General features: G+C 43.2%; 1 protein-coding gene across 1 annotated transcript; it reads right to left on the bottom strand.

Moving 5' to 3' along the window:
* Nucleotides 1-218: 218 nt before the first annotated feature.
* Nucleotides 219-16,844, bottom strand: mntb (MAX network transcriptional repressor b). Its single transcript, XM_049592644.1, has 6 exons — nucleotides 16,502-16,844; nucleotides 12,717-13,383; nucleotides 12,554-12,595; nucleotides 12,151-12,262; nucleotides 5,168-5,360; nucleotides 219-4,512 (listed from the first exon to the last, which is right to left on the bottom strand). The coding sequence occupies exons 1-6, from the start codon at nucleotides 16,572-16,574 to the stop codon at nucleotides 3,701-3,703; spliced, it is 1,899 nt and encodes a 632-aa protein (XP_049448601.1). The 5' UTR covers nucleotides 16,575-16,844; the 3' UTR covers nucleotides 219-3,700.
* Nucleotides 16,845-19,966: the final 3,122 nt, after the last annotated feature.

Consider the following 19,966-nt stretch of genomic DNA (forward strand, 5'->3'; position numbering starts at 1 on the left):
AGGGGTCTTTGTAGTGATGTCAAAGTTTGGTTTGTAACTTGCATTTTTTGTTTCATTACTTGAGTCAATTGTATTCGATTCTTGTGTCTTTTTGTATTTTTTCATTTTTAATTTACTATTTCGTGAGGGCGAGAAAGTCAAGAAAATCTCAATAAAAAAGCTCTAACTAATTAATGTCTGTATTTTTACACAAGCCCAATAAACACAGGAGCAAGATGTGTTGTAAATGTAATAAGATTTATTAAGAATCTTTATTATTTCATCAGCATAATTCTTCATCATTAATATGTTTTATCCGTTATCATCATTGTTATCTTAAACAGTGGACAGTTAAATCTAAAAGGCAGCCCAAAGTGTACAGGCGATATATAACTTAAAACTTTCTCCATAGGGAAAACATGTTTTTATATTCATATATAATATCAATGTAGCATGAGGTCCAAGATCCTGCCCACGTTATACAGTATTGTACATGGTCCCAAAAATAAACAGGAAAAACAAAATGTTTAAACAAAAGAAACTAAACGGCAATCTACATGCAAAACAAAACCGAAAAGAAACAAGCATAAATTTTTTAGATACATACACTCATATGCCAAAACGTGCATACGATCACAAATTTACAAAACTTTCATACGTACATACAAATATTACAAAACTCAAATTGAATATTAGACATTATTATGTTATGAAGAAAAGAGCATCAACTTTTTTTGTTACTTTTTTCCACTCCACCATGTCTCCACATCTCAGTCCAATTCACAAAATGGAAAACTTAAAAACAATTTTCAAAAAACAATCATGACGATAAATCTTTGTCTCTTCCATTCGCTCAATGTGTTCGTGTTTTGCCAGAGTTGTCACAGTGTTCAGGAAAACTGAGTATAGGCACACACGATAGCACCCAAACAGGCTCATACCGTAAATCACCTCTGTGTAAAAAAATAGCTTGCTTGCTACACACACGCGCACACACACACACACACACACACACACTCCATCATGCACAGGGCAAACTGTAGAACCAAAAAACAGAGCCATGCTACAGGTACAGTAGGATTAACTATAGTACAGAATATAAAACATATTGAATACAGTCACATGTACAGACAGAACATACAGACACAGCAGAGGAGGCGAGGAGCACATCCACGCCACGTTGACTACATACACTGATGGGAGACTTCATGGTGTGACATGTATAGGCTGGCAAGACGGCTGTGAAGCCATGAACGTTTTGAGTGTGCACACGTAAACACACATAGACAAACACGTACAAAAGACACACAACAAGAAGTGGGTGTCACAACACATTTTCCATTTTAACATGAAAATATTCTGAAACTGATTTTCTGATGTTCGGTAATTGCTGTCGAAAAAAGATCACGCTGCTTCCAAATTTTTCACAAATCTGCAATACATGTAAACCAATCTTCAACCTAAACAATATTATTTCCAGTCTTTTTGATATTTTTGTGCTATATCCAAACTTTTCGAAACTTACAAATGATAAAAATGTACTTCTCCTTGTTTCAAAAAGGAGCAGTGTGTAAGATTTAGGGGGGATTTATTTATCGGTGAGGATCAGGGATTGCAACCAGCTGGAACGTCTTCCGATTAGAATTCCTTCAGTGTTCACTGTTCAGGAAGTTTTAACCAGGAGCTCAATTATCCACAGAGGTCTCCTTGCCAGAACTAACAGACACAGCAATTAAAACCACAAAAACACTGAAAAAAGAAGTCAGTGTTTGGTTTGTCTGTAATAGGCTACTGTAGAAACGTGGTGGTGCAACAGGCATTTTTTTTAGTTGATAATACACTATAGAAAATACAATTATATTATATTCCATTTTTGCCAATATGTCCCCCTAAATCCTACAAACTGGACCACTAACTTGTAGTTTTTCTGGAGATATCACCACATTTTCGTACTGTACTTAAAAAAAGGCAGTACAAAACTTGAGTCTTTCTCGAGTTGTCAATGTCAAAAGTGAACTTTTCCACTCAGCATGTCTCATCATTTTCCAAGTCTCTGCAGGAAGTTTGTGTTGTGCCCCAAGTGTTGTGTGTGACATCAGAATGAGGCGTGAATGGAACGAGGCAGCAGAGGGAGCTGTTGCATCAGAGTGAGGAAGATGAGAATCTGTGTAGCCCTACAGAGGGAAACCTGGCACTGAATGTTTCGAGAGCAGTTGTGTGGGATCGTTTCCATCTTTGAAATTCAATTCCGCACACAAATTTCAGGCATTCGTGACAAGCAGGCATCTTTACGTGTGGATTCTTGTTCAGCATTACGTCCACACAGTCCTTGATTGGTTCGAAAACTTGACATTTAATTCTGGCAGTGGGGCAGCTCATCATGTCAAAACTGGAGTTTACTGCCGTTATACATTAAACTGACCACATCACTTTCTTACGGTTTATCTCACACTTGCTGCTCTACCTTTGACTCTGTAGTTGTTGGACTTCCTACAAGGAAATCCACTCTCCAATAACCAGCAGGCAAAGGTCATGTTGTCTCTAGACTTCTCCTCAGGGCCAGGAAAAACAGATGCTTCTGTATGTTGAGCAATCCAAACAGCCGCTGCCCTTTGACCTCACTCCTCTTTTCTGGAGTTCCTCCAATTTCAAAGAGAGGGATACTCCACTGTTTTCAAGTCGCCTTTCAAAAAGAAAGCCATAAGAGGAAGTGGAAAAATAAATCCACTGTTAAATGGGACATCATCAGACACTCACACCAGAAGTAAATTGTATAAATTATTATTATTTATATCTTCAGATTGAATCTCGGGCTTATTATTGCACTGCTCATTTTTTTCTTAAACTATCTGCAAGGTGTGAGGTGTGAGGTGGCAGGTGCAGCAGTGAGGAACCTTCATTTAAAGGTAGATAGATGGCCAACAATCACTTGATGGAGTAAAATCGAAAACAGAATCAAAAGGAAAAAATGACGGCAATATAAATTAGTAACTTTCCTGTCATGATAGTTTCCTGACGTCAAACAATAAAGAACTGCATCAGAAACTGAGACTCTTGAGCTGACGATGTAATGTGGTCTACGTCACACTCGATCACGCCAGTCTGTAACTGATTCAGATCAGTGAGACGACCAAGCTCCCTCCTCCTGCTCTCAACCACATCAGTGACATTATTCCACCACAAGGTCCCATGTGACATCATGATTATATGAATACAAAAACGGGCACATACTGTATCACCATGGCAACAGCCGAACGACAAACAACTCTCTCTTTGTCTCATGCGTTTTCCCTCTATGAGTGAATGAATCGTTAAGGTAAGTCCTTGATGCCTGAGTGTGAACTGAGCTTATTATGTTAGTGCTTCTGGTTGTAAAGGAAGGAGAGGAGGAAGGAAGGAAGGAGAGGAAGGAGGGAAGAAGGCAAGGAAGGAAGGTAAAACAGAGTTCCTGTCTTTGCAGCGCAGACAAATGTCACAGTCTTATTTTCACGAACAATGGCCTGACCCACTGACTCCACTTTCACGTTATTGTTGACAAACTAACAGAGCTGTTGTCCAAAACAACAGTTGATGTTTTGTAAATTTTCAGGTGTCGATCAGAGACTCTCTGCTATTGATTATTGATAGGAGTGTATAAACTCATCCAAGTTCTGAATCTTTCTCTCCTTCAACTGAATTCCATCCGTCCCACTTTTGTTTTGTTTTTGTTTTTTTGACTCTTTCAGGCCAGTTTGAGTGTGCTGACAGGGAACGTTGGGACTGTAACCATGGTGACAGGGTTGAGGACGGCAGCCTGTCCAACCAGCTGGGGGTGGGGGGCCAGCACTGCTGTGGGCTTTCCTAACGACGGGCTGCCCTGGCTGATCACGGCTGCGCTGTTCACCTGGGCTCCATTAGTGTTAGCTTGAGGATTCGCCTGGACGTGCGGCAAGGTGTGATGGGCGAAAGTGTGGGTGATGTGGCCCACCATGGTGGGCTGGGAGACAGACACGCCCTGGGGGTAGAGAGTCGGGAGGTGGGATGGCAGTGGACCTCCCAGGTGAGCCACCGGGTGGACGGTGATGTGTCCGATGGGCTGGGCGGCTATCGGCTGGTGAGTGGCGGCAGCTGGTGCTGCTGCAATTGGCTGGGGAATGGAGGTGGTGGGGCCGGGTGATGGGGCGATGTGCGTTAGGTGTTTGAGGTGATTAGCTGGAAGGCCGTGATTGACAGCCTGGATGACTGAAGGGTGGGAGACGGCGGCATGAGCAATGACAGTGGGCTGGACCTGCATTGCTGGCTGCTGAATGGGATGGGAAGGCTGCGGAGGGGGCGGACCTGGAGCCGGAGCAGGCGCGATGGCTTGAGGAGGAGCAGAGGGGGAGGGCGTGGTCAGGACTCCAGAGAGAGGCAGGGTGGCGTGCTGGATTGATAGGTGGGGGGTGAGGAGCGGCTGGGCTTGTAAGATGGGAGGTGTTGGTTTGGGGAGGGACGTGGTAGCAGGGGGAGCGGGAACATCCTCGTCAATGTCCTGCTCAAAGTTGTCTTCTCCTTCTGTGGGTCAGAGAGGAAACTGTTAGTCATCATGATACAATCCAAGAAACAGTACCGTGTGTGTGTGTGTGTGTGTGTGTGTGTGTGTGTGTGTGTGTGTTTACATGAATGTTTATGTAAACATAAAGTCCGCTGAGACACAAAATGTTAACTGACATTCAAACTGTATCTAACTACACCCAGAGGAAAACATGAGGACTTTGGATCAACGTGCAAGACTAAACAGCAGCAATGATCATCGTCTCTCTCTCCCTCCCTCTCTCCCTCTTTCTCTCACACACACACACACACACAAACACCCACATGCGCTCTCATGGATGGAACCGCATACGCATCCCGTGGAAGCCCACACCTGTGCGCAGATGTTCAATGTGTACAGTATGTCTGAGCGTCACATGTACTCGAGCAGCTGAATGACTTCTCACTAGGCTGAACGAGAGAAGTGCTTTTGGCCGCACAGGAGATCCTGAGAAGCCTGGACATATGTGTGTGCATGAGAGTTACCATGTGAGGGTGTGTGTGTAAACTTCTATTTAATAAACGCCAGGGAAATAAGTTGTTAGGCGCATCCCTACTCCCTTCTATAAAAAAGTGCTTTTACACTTCTTGTGATTGGTTCTGTAGAGGAGTATCAGGTATGCATGTGTGTCTGTACCTGAGGCTGTGGACGTGGAGGCCTGGTCGTCCTCCGGCTGGATGGTCTGTCGGAGGACTCTGTCGATCTCGATGGCGTCCATGCACTGGCTGAGCTCGTTCTTCAGCTCGGCCAGCCGCTGCTGTGTGGCGATCTTCTCTCTGGCCAAACGCTCCATCTCGTGCTCAAACTCCTTCTCCTTACGTTTCAGAGTCTTGCAGGGGAGACACAGACGGCAGAGTAGATGAGGATCATTGGGACATAGACAAACACCATGACATACTTCTTATGGACTGTCACTCTATAGTTCAGAAAGTGGTTGACACATCAATTATAAGGCCAGAAGAAAACGTGATACATAGATCTGTTACAGTAGTTGTTACATTTTGCATAATATTGATTTCCACAGCGTTATTTTTAATCAGTACAACAGTCATTCAATGATCAACCTCGGTCACTTTGAGTTCCTCTTCAGCAATAAATAACGGCCTCAGTTCTGAACAGTACTGCTTTGTTGTTATTCCTTCTGTGTTAAGCTGCTTTTAAAGAAGTTTGCAGAAGTTTTCAATAAAAGCTTTTAAGGGAAGTAGAGGGGTTATGCCCCCTGAATACTGGACATGTGTTAATATGAAACAGATGGACGAAGTGTTTGAATATCACTGTGAGTTTGCACCTGCAAATTAACACGGAAAACAGGAGCAGATCATAAAATGGGGAAACAGGGTAATAAAACATACTTTTAAATATGGGGGGAAACAGAAACAAAGAGCTTGTTCTGTCTGAGGTGACTATTACTACAAAAATGTATCTTCAGGCTATGAGTTAGTTTGAAATAATTCAGAGAACTGGTATTGCAACAGAAAGGGAAATAAAAAACAACTTTCTTTCTCCGTGCAGTCTTAGCCACTCCTCTGTTTCCCATCTTGCACAATCCTGAAACACAACGTTCCCCATGCTCTCTCAGTTTCACACACGAAAATTCAAGCATGTTCACACTGCTTTTGTTGATGTTGTCACCTACTTAAGCTCCTCCCATTTCCTGGATATCCTGCTTGTTTTTTTGAGGTCAGAGCGGGAGTAAACATCCTGCTATGTTTTAATTCCACCAATCACTCGAGTTCTTCATCATCCCTACAATTCTGATGTCACTGGATTACTGCAGCCTGACTGTTACAGTCACATCAGACTGAATGGAAGCATTAACACTGAGCACAGTCACTGTCATGTGCTCAGCTGCATGTGTGTTTGTGGATTTGGTAGTAATGAAGCAAGAAGGATAAACGCAGCAGGAGACACTGAAGTAAAGAAAACTAAACAGAATGATTTAGAAGGAGCATTTCCAGCCCCACCATGCCGTCTCTGTGACCCAGTTTCTGTTTAGGTCAGCTGACGCGTGAACACCAAACAGTACGACAGGCTAAGGACATTAACAGATTACTAGGGAGGAATGAGGGAGAGTGGGGGAGGAGGAAGGTACAGGAGGGAAAGGAGCGGGTAAAGAGGGGCATGGAGGGGTGGGAAAGGAAGGGGCTGAGGGATTATGTTAGTGACCGGAGACAGAAATCAGTCAAATGCTGGTACATTTTGGCTGTGTGTTGCTGGTTATGTCATTACATTACTGGATAATTAAATATCCAGTTGACTTGTTGCAGAGTCGACATGAATTCTGGGATAAAGACAAACTGTTCTCTGTCCTACTGGTGCAACCAAAGAGAAAATAAGGATGGAAATTACAAGACAGAGGACATAAAGTAAGCACGTGCGAACACATGATCCTACTACAGGAAAAAAAGCTGTATACTCTCTGTGGGCATGTGACGGCCACGCACAGGTTCACTCTCCTCGCAGCCAGATTCACAGCCCTCTTTAATACCAGTCCTGACCAGGTGAACTTTGCCATCTTGTAACAGCTCAACATCTCTTATGCAACTTGGGCTGCAACTAATGATTATTTTAATTGTAGATTTATCTATGGATAACTTTCTCGATTTCAGGGTTGGAAATTAGCACCAGCCACCAGCCAAACGTTAGTAAAACATGTAAGTGGTTGCTAGATTGACATCACTCACCAACCTAAAACAACAATGCTAATCTCGAGTGGCTGGTAGATTTTAGAATCCACCAGCCACAGTGGCAGGTGGCCTAAAAAGTTCATTTCCAACTCTGCGATTAATCTATTAGTTGTTTGGTTTTTAAGATAATGTCCATAAATTACTTGTTTTGTCCAAAACCCAAAGATATACAGTATACTTTCATAAAAGATCAAGAGTTTTGGACTTTTTCCTTGAAAAATGTTGATCAAATTAGTTTGCGCTTAATGTAACAATTGACAAGTAATTACTGAAAAGTAACTGATCCAACTGACTGTTTAGGTTTTAAGCAGGACGTGTCAGAAAAGCTACCAAAAAGATAACTGGCTTGTGGCAGCCAAGCATTCATAGCGATGTTGCTTTTTGATCCTTCGATGTCAGCCCTTGCTATCATTGTGAGGCAGAATTCACCAAGCACTGGATTGTTCTACCACTAACAGGGAACATGATACAGGTTAGTTTTACCCTACCCCCATGTGCCTCCACACATAAAGCCTTTTACCATCATTGTAGGGACAGCTTTAAGGAGTCGTAGGTGAAGAGAAGGTGGTTTTAGAGGAGACAGCGTCATGGTATTATGATAAACCGGCGCATTTAAAACTCCAGACAGTGTGATTTTCAGTACAGTAAAAATTACAAATGCTCATCCATCTATTAAGCTCATATGGAGATTCTGTACTAAGGATGTATTGTGTGTGGTGCACATCACGTTCCACCAGAAGTCAGTCTCTACTGGTGGAACAGGAAGTTGAGCTGACAAAGATGGCGACTGCCAGTAATGGGGATAACGTTATGGGACTGTGAACAACCAGCAAGCAATGGCAGAGATATAACGGAGAAAAAAAAGCATCTTTTTACATGCAACTTAGAAAAGTAAGGGTTTATTTTGACCAAACCAGAGTTGATGTTTGCTGGAACAGAGGACTAACTAATTAAACAACTAATAAGACCAACTAATACAGTTTTGGTGAGTCTTATTTTGTTACTGTCAAATTTGAATGAAGCGTGTTTTACGATGAATTAGCAAAGCAATTAAGCTAGTCTTAGTTCAGTGAAAGAGATAAACTTGGTGTCAGAAGGTGTGCCATTGTATTTCTCTGTTTAATAAGGAAAACCGGTGTAAGAATATTAACTTTCTTGACATGTTGTGAGTTTATTTTCTATTTATTAGACTGAGAAAGCTACTTGAGCTCGCGGAACGTAGCAAACTTGCCAGTCAGGGCGTGGGGTGGTTATGTAGCACCGTGCACAAATACCGCCATATTCAATATTCCTGGGATAAATTTCAGAGAGGTATAAAGGTATGATAAAATAGATATCTGTTCATTTCTGCATTTACAAGAAAAGTTATTCCAGCTGCTTCATGTCTTAAGTCTGACTTTATTGTGCATCTGCTGCATACGCACCCTCCCTGGATATATCCTCCCTCGACAAGACTTTAAGACAAAGCATGACACTACTGACACACATACAGTCACACGGCCAACAGATATTCTTTGAAACAGACATTTCCTAGCCCCGTCTGGCCACGGAGGAGCTACAGTTGCTTGTGTATATGCGCATGTGCAACCATGAACATCACTTCAAGGTCTTCAAACCCAGACACCATTAGGCCTGCAGCAAATCACCAAGGAAACAGCTGTCACCCATAGCAGTTTCCTTGGCAACCTCATCCGTGAGGATTTGGCTGCTCGAGCAGCAGTTTGTAAAAAAACATAAGGAGCATTCTAATTGGGTGAAGCATGGAGGTAATTACATATAAGGAGTGATGTGACTGGACGGTTGCCAGTCGGGTGCTTCAGATCACTCCCAGCCCCCTCCTCCTCTTCCTCCTCTACACTTCCATCCCACACCCCCTCTCCTTCTACTCCCCCATCCATCGCTCCCTTGACACCCTTCCCCCCTTTTCCCCCTCCTCCTCTGCTTCATCTATGCCTCCTTTATCCTTCCTCTTTCAAGACGTCCTCTCTAAAAGAAAAGGTGAAAATGACTCCAGTGTGATAATATTTGGCCTGACAGGCGTCGGTGCCTTCCTCACAAATGCATCGTGTGGACAATGGACATGTGATCTTCACAAGGTTGACATGAGGACAAGGCATAAAAAAAAGTGTCCGATACAAGAGAATGGAAAAGCTTTGGTGCTCCATCATCCATAACCACCGACAATAACACCAGTGTAACCAGGATTTGACTGGTTTAGTCTTTACATCAAACAAACACACTCATACACACTCTCCTATGCAGACAAACATGGGAGGAACGGACTACAGTGCCCTGGCCACCTGCCGCCTGTTGCTATGGTTACCGAGAGACAGCAGGGAGACACCGGACCGGATGGACAAAAAGGTTGAGGCAAACAGGGGTTAAAAGACAAAGAACATGTGATGCATCTGTTGCAGATCTGTATCTCTTCCCCTGTTATAACCATGGAAACACTGCTGTACCCGGTAACTACCAGCATCTCTCTGCAGTCTAGAGGTGCAGAGCAGAGCGGAGTGGGTGAGCTGCGGTGACGTCACTGGGCTTGCGCTAGCCATGTGCTCAGATCTCACATGGCTCAGGGAGAGGGAGAGAGAGGCTGAGGTTTACAGTGGGGAAAAGGAGGGAGTCATTCATCGACAATAAAACCAGCTAATTACATTATAGACCAGAGGAGAAGGTGGAGGAATATACAGAGTAGTTTGGGACTAGTGCAGCCGTGTTAGGTTGCCTTGGTGAATAATTCAATACCGTTATTATGGACTTTGGAAGAATCACATTGTGTCGATATCAACAAATTGTGTCATTATCTTTCAAAATGTACGTTAACTAAATTAAAGATTCCAGCTACATTTTACTTTAACACTAATAATTTTACTTATATCATTTCCCACATGTTAGCCACATCTTAATAAGAAGAAAAATATTCTTTTTAATATTGTGTGCACTGTGCATCACCCTGTTAACCAGTCTCTGCACGACAGTGTGGGCTGGAGAAAAATACTGTCAGCAACTGTGAGTATCTTCTGGTTACTGTGTGGTTACTAAGACTGATGAGTGATTATTTACACTATTGATTATTCTGCTGATAATTTTTTTGAATAAACAATATTGTTGATTGCTTACTGTGTATAAAAATCCCAAAATGTGTGATTTGCAGTAATATAAAATAGAGAAAAGCAGCAAATCCTCACATTAAACTAGCTGTTACTGATTTGACATTGATGCTTGATAAATCTTTCAATTGACTACTTGATTCACCAACTGTTTCAGTGTTAGTGGCTATTGCCATTATGTACACTGTTGGTATTTGTTTTTGTGGCCGATGAATAGTGACCTGCCATGTGAAACTTTCTTTAAAAACATGGAAACTTAAAGTAAGCTGTGCAGTCTCAATTTCCTCACCAGCAGCTTGGCTCTGCCTCAAAACCATCATCATCTTGTGTCAAAGACTGACGCAAATCCCAGTATGTTGCTGAAGGCTGGCCCAAGATCTTGCAGCTAGTCTTGCTTTGAACAAGTTCTTCCATCTCGCAGCCTAATTTAGTTCTTTTCCACTGACTCCACATTGCATATTCCACTGAACTCAAAATCATGAAGCTTCTACTCCACAAAACAGGAACCACTGCATCTAGCTCCAGGCTAAAATTCATTTCTGCCACAGTGCAGACATCCTCAATCGTCTTCTTTTGAAGACTGAAAACTCACCTTTTCAAGCTACACCAGTCCCTCCCCCACACCACCCTCAGCAATGCAATATTATTTCTCTACACAACTACAATATGCTTCAACAAAAATGTTTATGCTTGTTCATCCTTTACACAACGCTTCCACTGGATAAGAATCTGACCAAAGTATGTTACAAAAATAGTCCTTACATTGGAGTTACTCACCACTTTCTTACTGGCTGATTTACCATTATTTGGCAGATGCCATATCATAGTCACAAGAGACTAACCAACACAAAACAGCTTAACGGATAACAAAACAGGCATTGTATATCAATTATAATGGACCAAAGCCTGTGCTGTACCCAGAGCTGAACCAATTAATTCAAGACCGGAGAAAGATGAAAACAATAAGATGAAAAACAAGACGTGAAAAGGACCCAAAATATTGTGTTGGACCACATGAGTATGTTTAAGAAGTGTTCCACTTCTGGGAAGATGATGTTTGTATAAAACTGTAGAAAGGCATTTATACTTTTGAAACTTATGTTACATGACCAGAGAAAAAACAGAAAAAGGGCTGTGGTATTTGCTTTTCCTCAAGAGGTAGAAAACCTACAGCTAACAGAATGCATTGCGCCAAACTGGACCAATAAATGCTCTCCCTGGTCGTTGACATGATGCGAGCTGCCCATTTGAAACTATTATGGCAGCGGGATGTTAGCTAACAATCTCATATCACAGTTAAATGGTAAGCTAAAATATATTTAGGAAAATATTTGAGACAAAAAGGCAAAGCAGTAATACAACCTTGGTTCGTATTATATATGCACTGCTTAGTTTTACTGTTTTTCAGCCTTCGCCTTCGTCCACTTCCTGTTCACAAAATCCTCATATTACAGCTAAACAGTGTACTAAAATATGTTTCTGAAGACATTTTGGGCGACAAACAGAATCTTGGCTAGTTTATATTTCATCAGCACTGCCTGGTTTTACTGTTTGGTCTGAGTTTGGGGTGGGGGTCTCTCTTGATCTGCCTTTATACACTTTGTGTCCAAATGCCGAAGTACAATCTGATGTTCGAGCTACAGCCCTAAAGCCAGCAAAAATCCACTGGATGACACTGATGATTTGAGCTGGCAAATGAGCAAGGAGATCTGGTTTAGTTATGATATAGTTATGATACAAAGCTGGTTGTAAATCAGTATTCCTTTAAGGCTTAGCCTCACCATGCTGGGAAAGTTGAGAAAATGTAATAAAACTCTACCTGTATGTAACGCAAAGCACTGCGGAGAACACTGAGGTTGGAGGTTTTCTTCTCATCGACATTTGGAACGTTCTTCTTCAGCGTCTCAAAACACTCTTTGAGGTGCGCTCGTCTAAAGAGTCAGAAATGAGAAAGGGACACACTTTTAAATACAGCTGTCATTAGCTTACAGGAGAACATTTACCATTTATTCAGTCAGTCATTTGTTTAAGAGGTTAACCAAGTTCTAGTCATATATGGAGACCTCGTGGCTTCAATTTGCAAGCTTCAGAAGCATTAATGGTTTTGTATATAAACACAAAATTTGGTGTGTGGTGGTGAAGCTATAAAAAACAGGGCTGCTTTCCTTAATTCCCAATGAGATGACACTAATTCCAACAATGAGAAATTGAGTATGACTAACCTGTTCTTCTCCAGTTTATTATGCACCTCTCTCGTCCCCGCTCTGGAAACAAAAAATAAATAATCAAATACAACTATTAACCCATCTTCACTCATATATCAACTCTAACACACACACACACACACACACACACACACACACACACACACACACACAAACTGACCCTCCTGGTCTCCTCTTTCCTTCCATCCCCCTCAGGTCCTCCATCGTCACTCCATTAGGCCGTGGCTGAGATGAAGGTGGAGCTTGATGGGGAACCAGTGCATGTTGAGAGCCAGAGCCATTAGTGCTGATGGAGGTTGAGTACTGAATCTGAACCTGAGGCTGTGATTGGCTGGGCTTTGCATCAATCAGCTGCGGACTAGTCTCTAACTTAATGGGGGCAGTTTCTACCTTAATCGGGGTAGTCTCCAACTTAACCTGGGCAGTCTCTACCTTTAGTTGGGCAGTCTCTACCTTTATCTGGGGGGTGCACAACAGGTGAGGAGAGGCCGGCTGCTGCTGCTGTGGAGGGGAGGAAGCGTTCTTGGCTGGTGGCGAGCCGTTGAGGGAAGTTGCCGCCGCAGCAATCTGCGTTGTGAGGGGAAGGCGTGGGACCGAGGGCGTCGCGGTGACAACTGGAACCATTGGGATGACAGCGATGGGGACTTGAGGAGGTGGGAGAGAGGGGGGCGGAGGGGCGGGAAGGTGATGCGACTGTTGGCGGTGAGCGTCATCGCCCCAAGTGACGTGGTTGGCTCTGACTGGCTGAGACGACGAGGTCACAAGTTCCACTCGCCTTGACTCCTCCTCCCTTTTGAGGAGCTCCTTGTCGTTGCGCTGCTCCTCCTCTGTGAGTGAACATTGGAAAATAACAGATAACAACAAACAAGTTAGGAGGACAGAAGATGGATGTAAGGGGAGACAAACAGGAAAGATCACCTGACAACCTGCCCTTGGTTCAGATTTAAAACAAGTATGACTGACCATTTCCTGTGGTTAAATCTGCCTTTCATGACCTCATTGATGCATTGACACAGGTACATTCATACTGTGTGTAGTGAGTGCTCTACACACTTCCAGTTTGGAAATCATTAATGACTCCTAATTCATGAACCAAATCCAAAACAAATAATATAAATTCCATTCAGGAAATCTAAGCTGTTTCTTTGTTTTGCTACAGCTCCCTTTGTCAGAGTGATGTCACTTTGTTTGATTAGTGAAAATCTCAATACTATGTGCACACAGACACAGAAAAAGCATGATGTCATCTGGGAATCAGATTGTTGGGAGGGGGAAATAATTACAGAAATCATGTCTGCATCCGTTTCCTGACTGCAGAGAACCCCCCTCTGTCTGTACTGTGATTGGACTGCTCCAGCACTGAGCACGCTGGGTTTTGTCAGGGCTGTCTGACCAACAGCAGCGGACTGTTGTCAAGGAGCCACTCTGCTGGGTCAACTGGAGTTGGCACCATGACAACATGTAAATGAAGGACGAAACAAAAAAGCCACAAAAATAAAATTTAGAAATCACATCGTGGGACGGAGCGTTCCCACGCTTTGCTTGTGTTGCATATACAAACTCGTGCCAGCACACACACACACACACACACACACACTTAATGGTATGAGTGAGTAGTTATTGCACACTGTAGCAGACAGACTCAAAGCAGTGTGGAAAGCCCTCCGTTACCATGGAAACAGCAACATTAGAAACAGAAGATCCCAGGGATTCCTCTAACCTGCACGACGCCAACACACGGCTCAGCTATCACCACCATTATAAAAAAATAAAAACACCGCATGCCAACATGCCCGGCTGCCTGTTAAGTAACACTTTCATTTCTTCTCTTCGTGAAACTGCAAACCCCATGATGACGCAATCCTCTCTCACCTAGGGCAACAGTTCATCTCAGAAAAAGCCTGCACTGTTAAATCTGATGGTGTACGACCACAACAATTTCTCTGCACTTTTTTGGGAATCATATACTTTTATTTAATTTGGAGATCTGACAACAATCCAGCGGTCTATTAATAGTGCTGCCACGGAGTAACAGTGTTATTCCTCAATTATTCATGTGCTCACATCTCTTTTAACTCCTGCTGAGCAGAGGGAGTCAGACCTGCAACTCCCTCTTTCTGTGAGCATTATGTTTCGACCTAAATAGGAGTGAAACAAAAATAATAATAATCTGCATGAATTGGTCATTCTGTGGTTTCAGATTCTCCAGTGTGAGTATGTGTGTCATATGTGATAGCCAACAAAGCAAGGCATTTAGAGACTCACTTTGAGCTCTGATAAATAGTTAACACATACATACATACATACACACATTATTGTCTGAAATGTTACAGTATAAAAAAGAATTGATCAATGAATTGTGAAAACAATAACTAGTTGCAGCCCTAATCGCATCATTCCAAATATTTATTTTATCCAGTCTCTGAGACAAAAACTAAAATATTTACCAAAGTTTTTATAAATCATGAACGTTTTGGTCCCCTGTTATGTAGATCAGACAAACACTGATCACTGCTTTAGATTTTGCATGCTCCTGCCTTATGGTTATACACACTGATATTGGAAAATGTCCTCTGATGATATAATGATTATGATGACAGCCATATAAATTCCACAAAGGGGCCAAAGTGCAGAAGTAAAAATAATGTCTGATATACTGTGCAAATAAAACAGAAAGTGAGAGCACATGGAATTATTTGTGTGACCCAATCTGTTCTTCTAGCTTTTATAGTATACTCCACACACACCATGCTCCAGATTGTCAAGTGCATGCAAACGTAAATTACATAACTTCTGCATTGAGAGAGGCTGGGGCTGGGGCTGGGGCTGGGTGGGGGTGAGGAGGGAGGCTGCCCTACTTACCCCCCTTTCTCTCTCTCTGACCCGCCACTGTCAGTAGACTGAATGGGAAGGGCGGGGACGAGGAGTGCGTGTGTATGTGCGCGTAGGTGTGTATCTGGGAGAGGAGGGGGGCAGTGTGCACGTGGTCTTTGTGGGCGGATCCTAGCACGCGGTAGGGCAAGTATGCGGGGGGGAAGGGGTTGATTTGTCTGACACGTCACCAGAGGGGAGAAACACAAAAAGCAGCCCCCTGTCTCCCTTTATCAACTCATTGATCATTGTGTCGATTCACAGCTCATCGGTTTCACATAATTATTAAATGAGGAAAATAAATAATGTATAGCATATGCACGCGCGCAGATATGCAAAAGGACGGGGTGAGCGCGTGAGGGCCCGCCCCAGTGTGTGTCATAAGATAGCTGAGCAATGTCAGGGTATTATGTAAAGAGCAGCCTCTGCTCGCCACCGCCCTGCCGGTGCTCGACGGACAATAAACCGGGGCAAATCGATTTGAAAAGCTCTTTTCAGGACAGATATGTGGAGCTCTGGTGAAAATAATCACTATTTTAAACCTAATTATTTTTATTGTATTAATAAAGTATAAAAGCAATAAAGTGCACACTCTGCAGATAGTTGCTTTATAACAAAGATACTACACGTAAACGCACCACAGTTTACTGACAGGAACTCCTCTGCCATACCTTTCACACACATACACGCACACACATGTATGGTGAGTCACTGGAGTGTTGAAACTGTCACACACACACACACACACACACGCCGAGAGCGCGCAAAGTAGTTCGGAAAACAACTTTAGCCGTTTCCGCATTAACGGAAGACAAATGTATGCAACAACTGACGACTCGGGAATCACCGAGACTTTGCAGTGACTTCAGCCTCTTTTTTGGCGTTAACCCAGGACGACAAACAAAAACTACAAACGCTTCCGTTCATCATAGGCGGGTCGGTTGAAAAATATAAGCCCAGTCGTTGGAAGTAACTGGATAAGGTCCGCACAAAAAGCAGTTTAGGATGTAGCATACAGTGTTATTTTGTGTCATGTAAGCTGAGCACAATGCACCAGACTGCTGTTGAACTCACCACGTGTGATCTGTTGTTGCTGGGCTTGCCATTCCAGATATCTGGCCGCCTCCAAAAGTGTATCGATGCTCATTGCGCGTAAACCCTCACGGCAGGCGACCCGGTGGCCCGGGACGAAAGCAGGAAAAAGACCGAGGGGGGTAGATAGTGTCCCGGTAGGAAGCGCCGTGTGCACGGTTCACACCCGCAGGCCCGAGCTCCTCGTCCGCTGTGTTTCTCCTGAAAGCAGACGGTCAATTTTTAATCCGGGCAAACGCAAAGTAGATCCTCGCATACGTAAAAAATAGGATTGCAACAAGATGGCGATGCGAGCACGGGAATACACACAACAAGGCGAGTCGTGTTCTCGTTAAGGCCCGCCCCTCCCGGATTCCTGCCCCGCCCTGTTACTACGGCCTCCGACAAAACCCGGCGACCGCATCACGCCATCCTACTCCGCGCTGTCGTTAACCGCTAAACGTTAGCCCTCCCCAAATCACAACACTGGCATTACATTTCTCGAAACTAATATTTAGTAATATCTAGAAGCTCCTGGAGCAAAGCAGACTCATGGTGTACTCGCCTATTTTCGTGGGAATCGAGAAAGGGAAGTCCCGTCAACGTCACAGGTCCGCCATGTTTTCTTCCCGACCGTTGGCCCGCAGCGCATGAAGAACAATCAGGCGCCAGCGAGCCAATCAGCGCTCAGAACAACAAGGCATGGTGCTGGTCCACATGGGCACCCGCCCGGCCCGAGCGCGGCTCATTTGCATGGCGAGAGCGTGACTGGCCACCCTGCTGTCTCGAGATCAGAGCTGTCAATCAAACGGCAAGGGGCGGGGCTTACTGTAATGTCTGTGGGTGAGCAGTGATGAGAGGCGGCTGACCAGAATGTGCTATTAATATGATTATTATCAAATATCCTGATGTTTAAGCCTCAAATCCTAATCAGTAATACTAAATTAAAAGGTTTTTACCAAATAAATACATATGATTATTAATTATATGCCATAGGTACTGCATATTTACAATTAAAATGGTGTGTGGGATAATGACAAGACAGTAATTTTTATTAAATTGTTGTGTTTTGGAGGTCCACACTGAGGTTAACATTTAGATGAACAACTATTATGTGATGTAGGCTACTGTAATTTATATTTTTTGTTTCCCCTAATTGTAACATTGTCACTTTGTGTGTGTGTGTGTGTGTGTGTGTGTGTGTGTGTGGGGAGGTGTCCTATAAGCAATTTTCTTTTCCACAGAAAAAATAATTTATAATATTAAGCAGCAGCCAAAAGACCTGAAGGACATGTCTGATCAATTTATTACCTGATAATTCTAGTCTTTCACAAAATTTGTCTACAGAGTTGTTTTTATTAATTATTTCATCAATGTCCATTTTGTTCTTTTTTTTTTAATTAAAAAAAACTTCCCTTGTTGCCAGTTAACTGCCTCTTTTCCAGATTTTTTTCATTTCACACCCACTGTTTATCTCACACATGGAAAAATATGTTGCATCACAAGGATTTTCTCCTTCTCTGCAGTTGCTCATTGTTTCCATGTGGTACTTCTTCTGTTGCATTTTGTGTCTTTAATGCTGTGACTTATGTTGGATGTGTTGTGTTATTTGATCATATGTAACATGTGACAGCTGTGCTGGATTATGCAGTATATCTCCCTCTGGGGAAAAAGTAAATCTTATTGTAGTGTTATGATTAATGGTTTATATTACAGTGTTGTGCCTGTCTATATACTGTATACAGATGCATGTATGTGGTGTGTGCGTTGCTGCATGGTAACAGTCTTTGATTGGATGCCGCTCAGTCATATATACCCTTTACCACATCACAGGGTCTCACTCTCTCAGCCAATCAAAGCAGCAGCCCAGGGGTAGATAAGAGCTGCCTCCTCCACGCCATGCGCCTTGCCTGCACATACAAACCTACTAACACCAATACTATGTTGACTATCAGGCCACATATTATCTTGTCCAGTTTGCCTGGGGGAAAAAAATCGTAAAACTTCCAATAATGGAAACAAATGCATGTGTGGGTGTGAGGGGGGGTGTGAGTCATTTTGCAACAGGCTGTATGGCAGGATGGATGACAGAAAATGAATCAGGCAGGAAAGGGGGAGGAGGGAGAGAATAGGGAAGGGAGAGCTGCTGCACATGGTAAGCACATGAGCTGCACGAAAAAAAGTCTTTACGGATGTTATGCGTATATAGAGGGGAAAAAAGGGAGGAGGATGAGGGGGTTGGCTTGGAGAGACACAGAGGGCGGGAGGGATGTTAGGCTGGGACGGGCCTGACCCAGTTAGAAGTGCTGCATCACTATTGGATCTACAGAGCAGAGACAAAGAGGAAGCTGTGCAACACAGGAAAACAGGGAAAGTGTTCAAAGATCAAATGGACTTAGCAAAGAGTGTGTGAATCACAGACATCACTGTTTGGCTGTGATTAAAGTAAAGACTTGAGGATTTGTTTTTGTCTCTGTCAATAGCAGGTGGTTCTAACATTTCTCACGCACATGTAATTTACAATCAAAACTTATTTCCATAACCCAAACACTAAACTTCAACAAAGGTGGTGTACAATGTCTGATTCTTTGTTCAGTTTCCATGGGTGAAAAGTTATATAAACCTCTTGGATATTAACGCATGATCAGATCCTAAATTACAACCCCAATCCTTAACTTGGAAAACATGACTTGCATCAAACAGAACTGAGTTTTTTTAATCGATCTTTAAGTCATTGTGAAGTCATGATGAATGTTTCTCCTCTGAGACACAAGATGGTCAGTTATATTATCTTTTCCATGACACCCACGTGACCACTGCCAACTTGAACTCAATGCAAGAAAGTGGCAGTGTTTTTTTCCTTATAGGGACATGGACCTCTCAACACAAGCTACCACTAGAGAGCGCCACATCCTGTAACATAGCTCGTCCAGAGCACCTCATCCCATCGTCCTCCTCAGGCTTTGCAGGGATTAGAACACTGGTCACGTAAACTATAGTGGGACTCACGTAAGCTATACTGGGATGACACACAAACCTATATATCAACGCAGGCCCTGCAGTCATCTGTGCCTCCGTCTGCACTTGAAACTACTAGTATGTTTGGATATGTTAATAAAGGAAATCCAACCTGCTATATGAAATAGTTCAATCACCTCTGAGAGAATCAATAGTGCTGCATCTCACAGAGACAGGCCTGTTGTTCACACTGACCTTGAAATCTCTCGACACTTCCATATCATGCCAAGCTTATCGGGAATCAATGCTGGCTCATACCTCCCTGCTGCTCCTTTCGCTTTCTCTTTCTCTTTGCTATAAATCTGAATCAGTGATAGTTTTGTCAGATGGGGAGAAATGGGTGACCTAGAAGAGATAAAAACAAGAAAGTGAGCTTCCTCTGTTTCTGCCCTGTTTTGATGTCTCTAGCTTACATGAGGGGAAAAGTGTGTGCAAGGCATGAGAGAGTGG

This window comes from Epinephelus fuscoguttatus, linkage group LG12 (genome assembly GCF_011397635.1).
Source record: "Epinephelus fuscoguttatus linkage group LG12, E.fuscoguttatus.final_Chr_v1".
NCBI lineage: Eukaryota > Metazoa > Chordata > Actinopteri > Perciformes > Serranidae > Epinephelus > Epinephelus fuscoguttatus.

Excerpts from the sequence above, each read along its gene's own strand:
- mntb (XM_049592644.1), bottom strand. The coding sequence starts at position 16,574 with ATGAGCATCGATACACTTTTGGAGGCGGCCAGATATCTGGAATGGCAA. Across the intron at positions 5,361-12,150 it reads GTGCTTTGCGTTACATACAG|ACTCTGAAACGTAAGGAGAA; the intron begins GTAGAGTTTTAT and ends CTCCCCTGCAAG. Across the intron at positions 4,513-5,167 it reads CTCCACGTCCACAGCCTCAG|AAGGAGAAGACAACTTTGAG; the intron begins GTACAGACACAC and ends TCTGACCCACAG.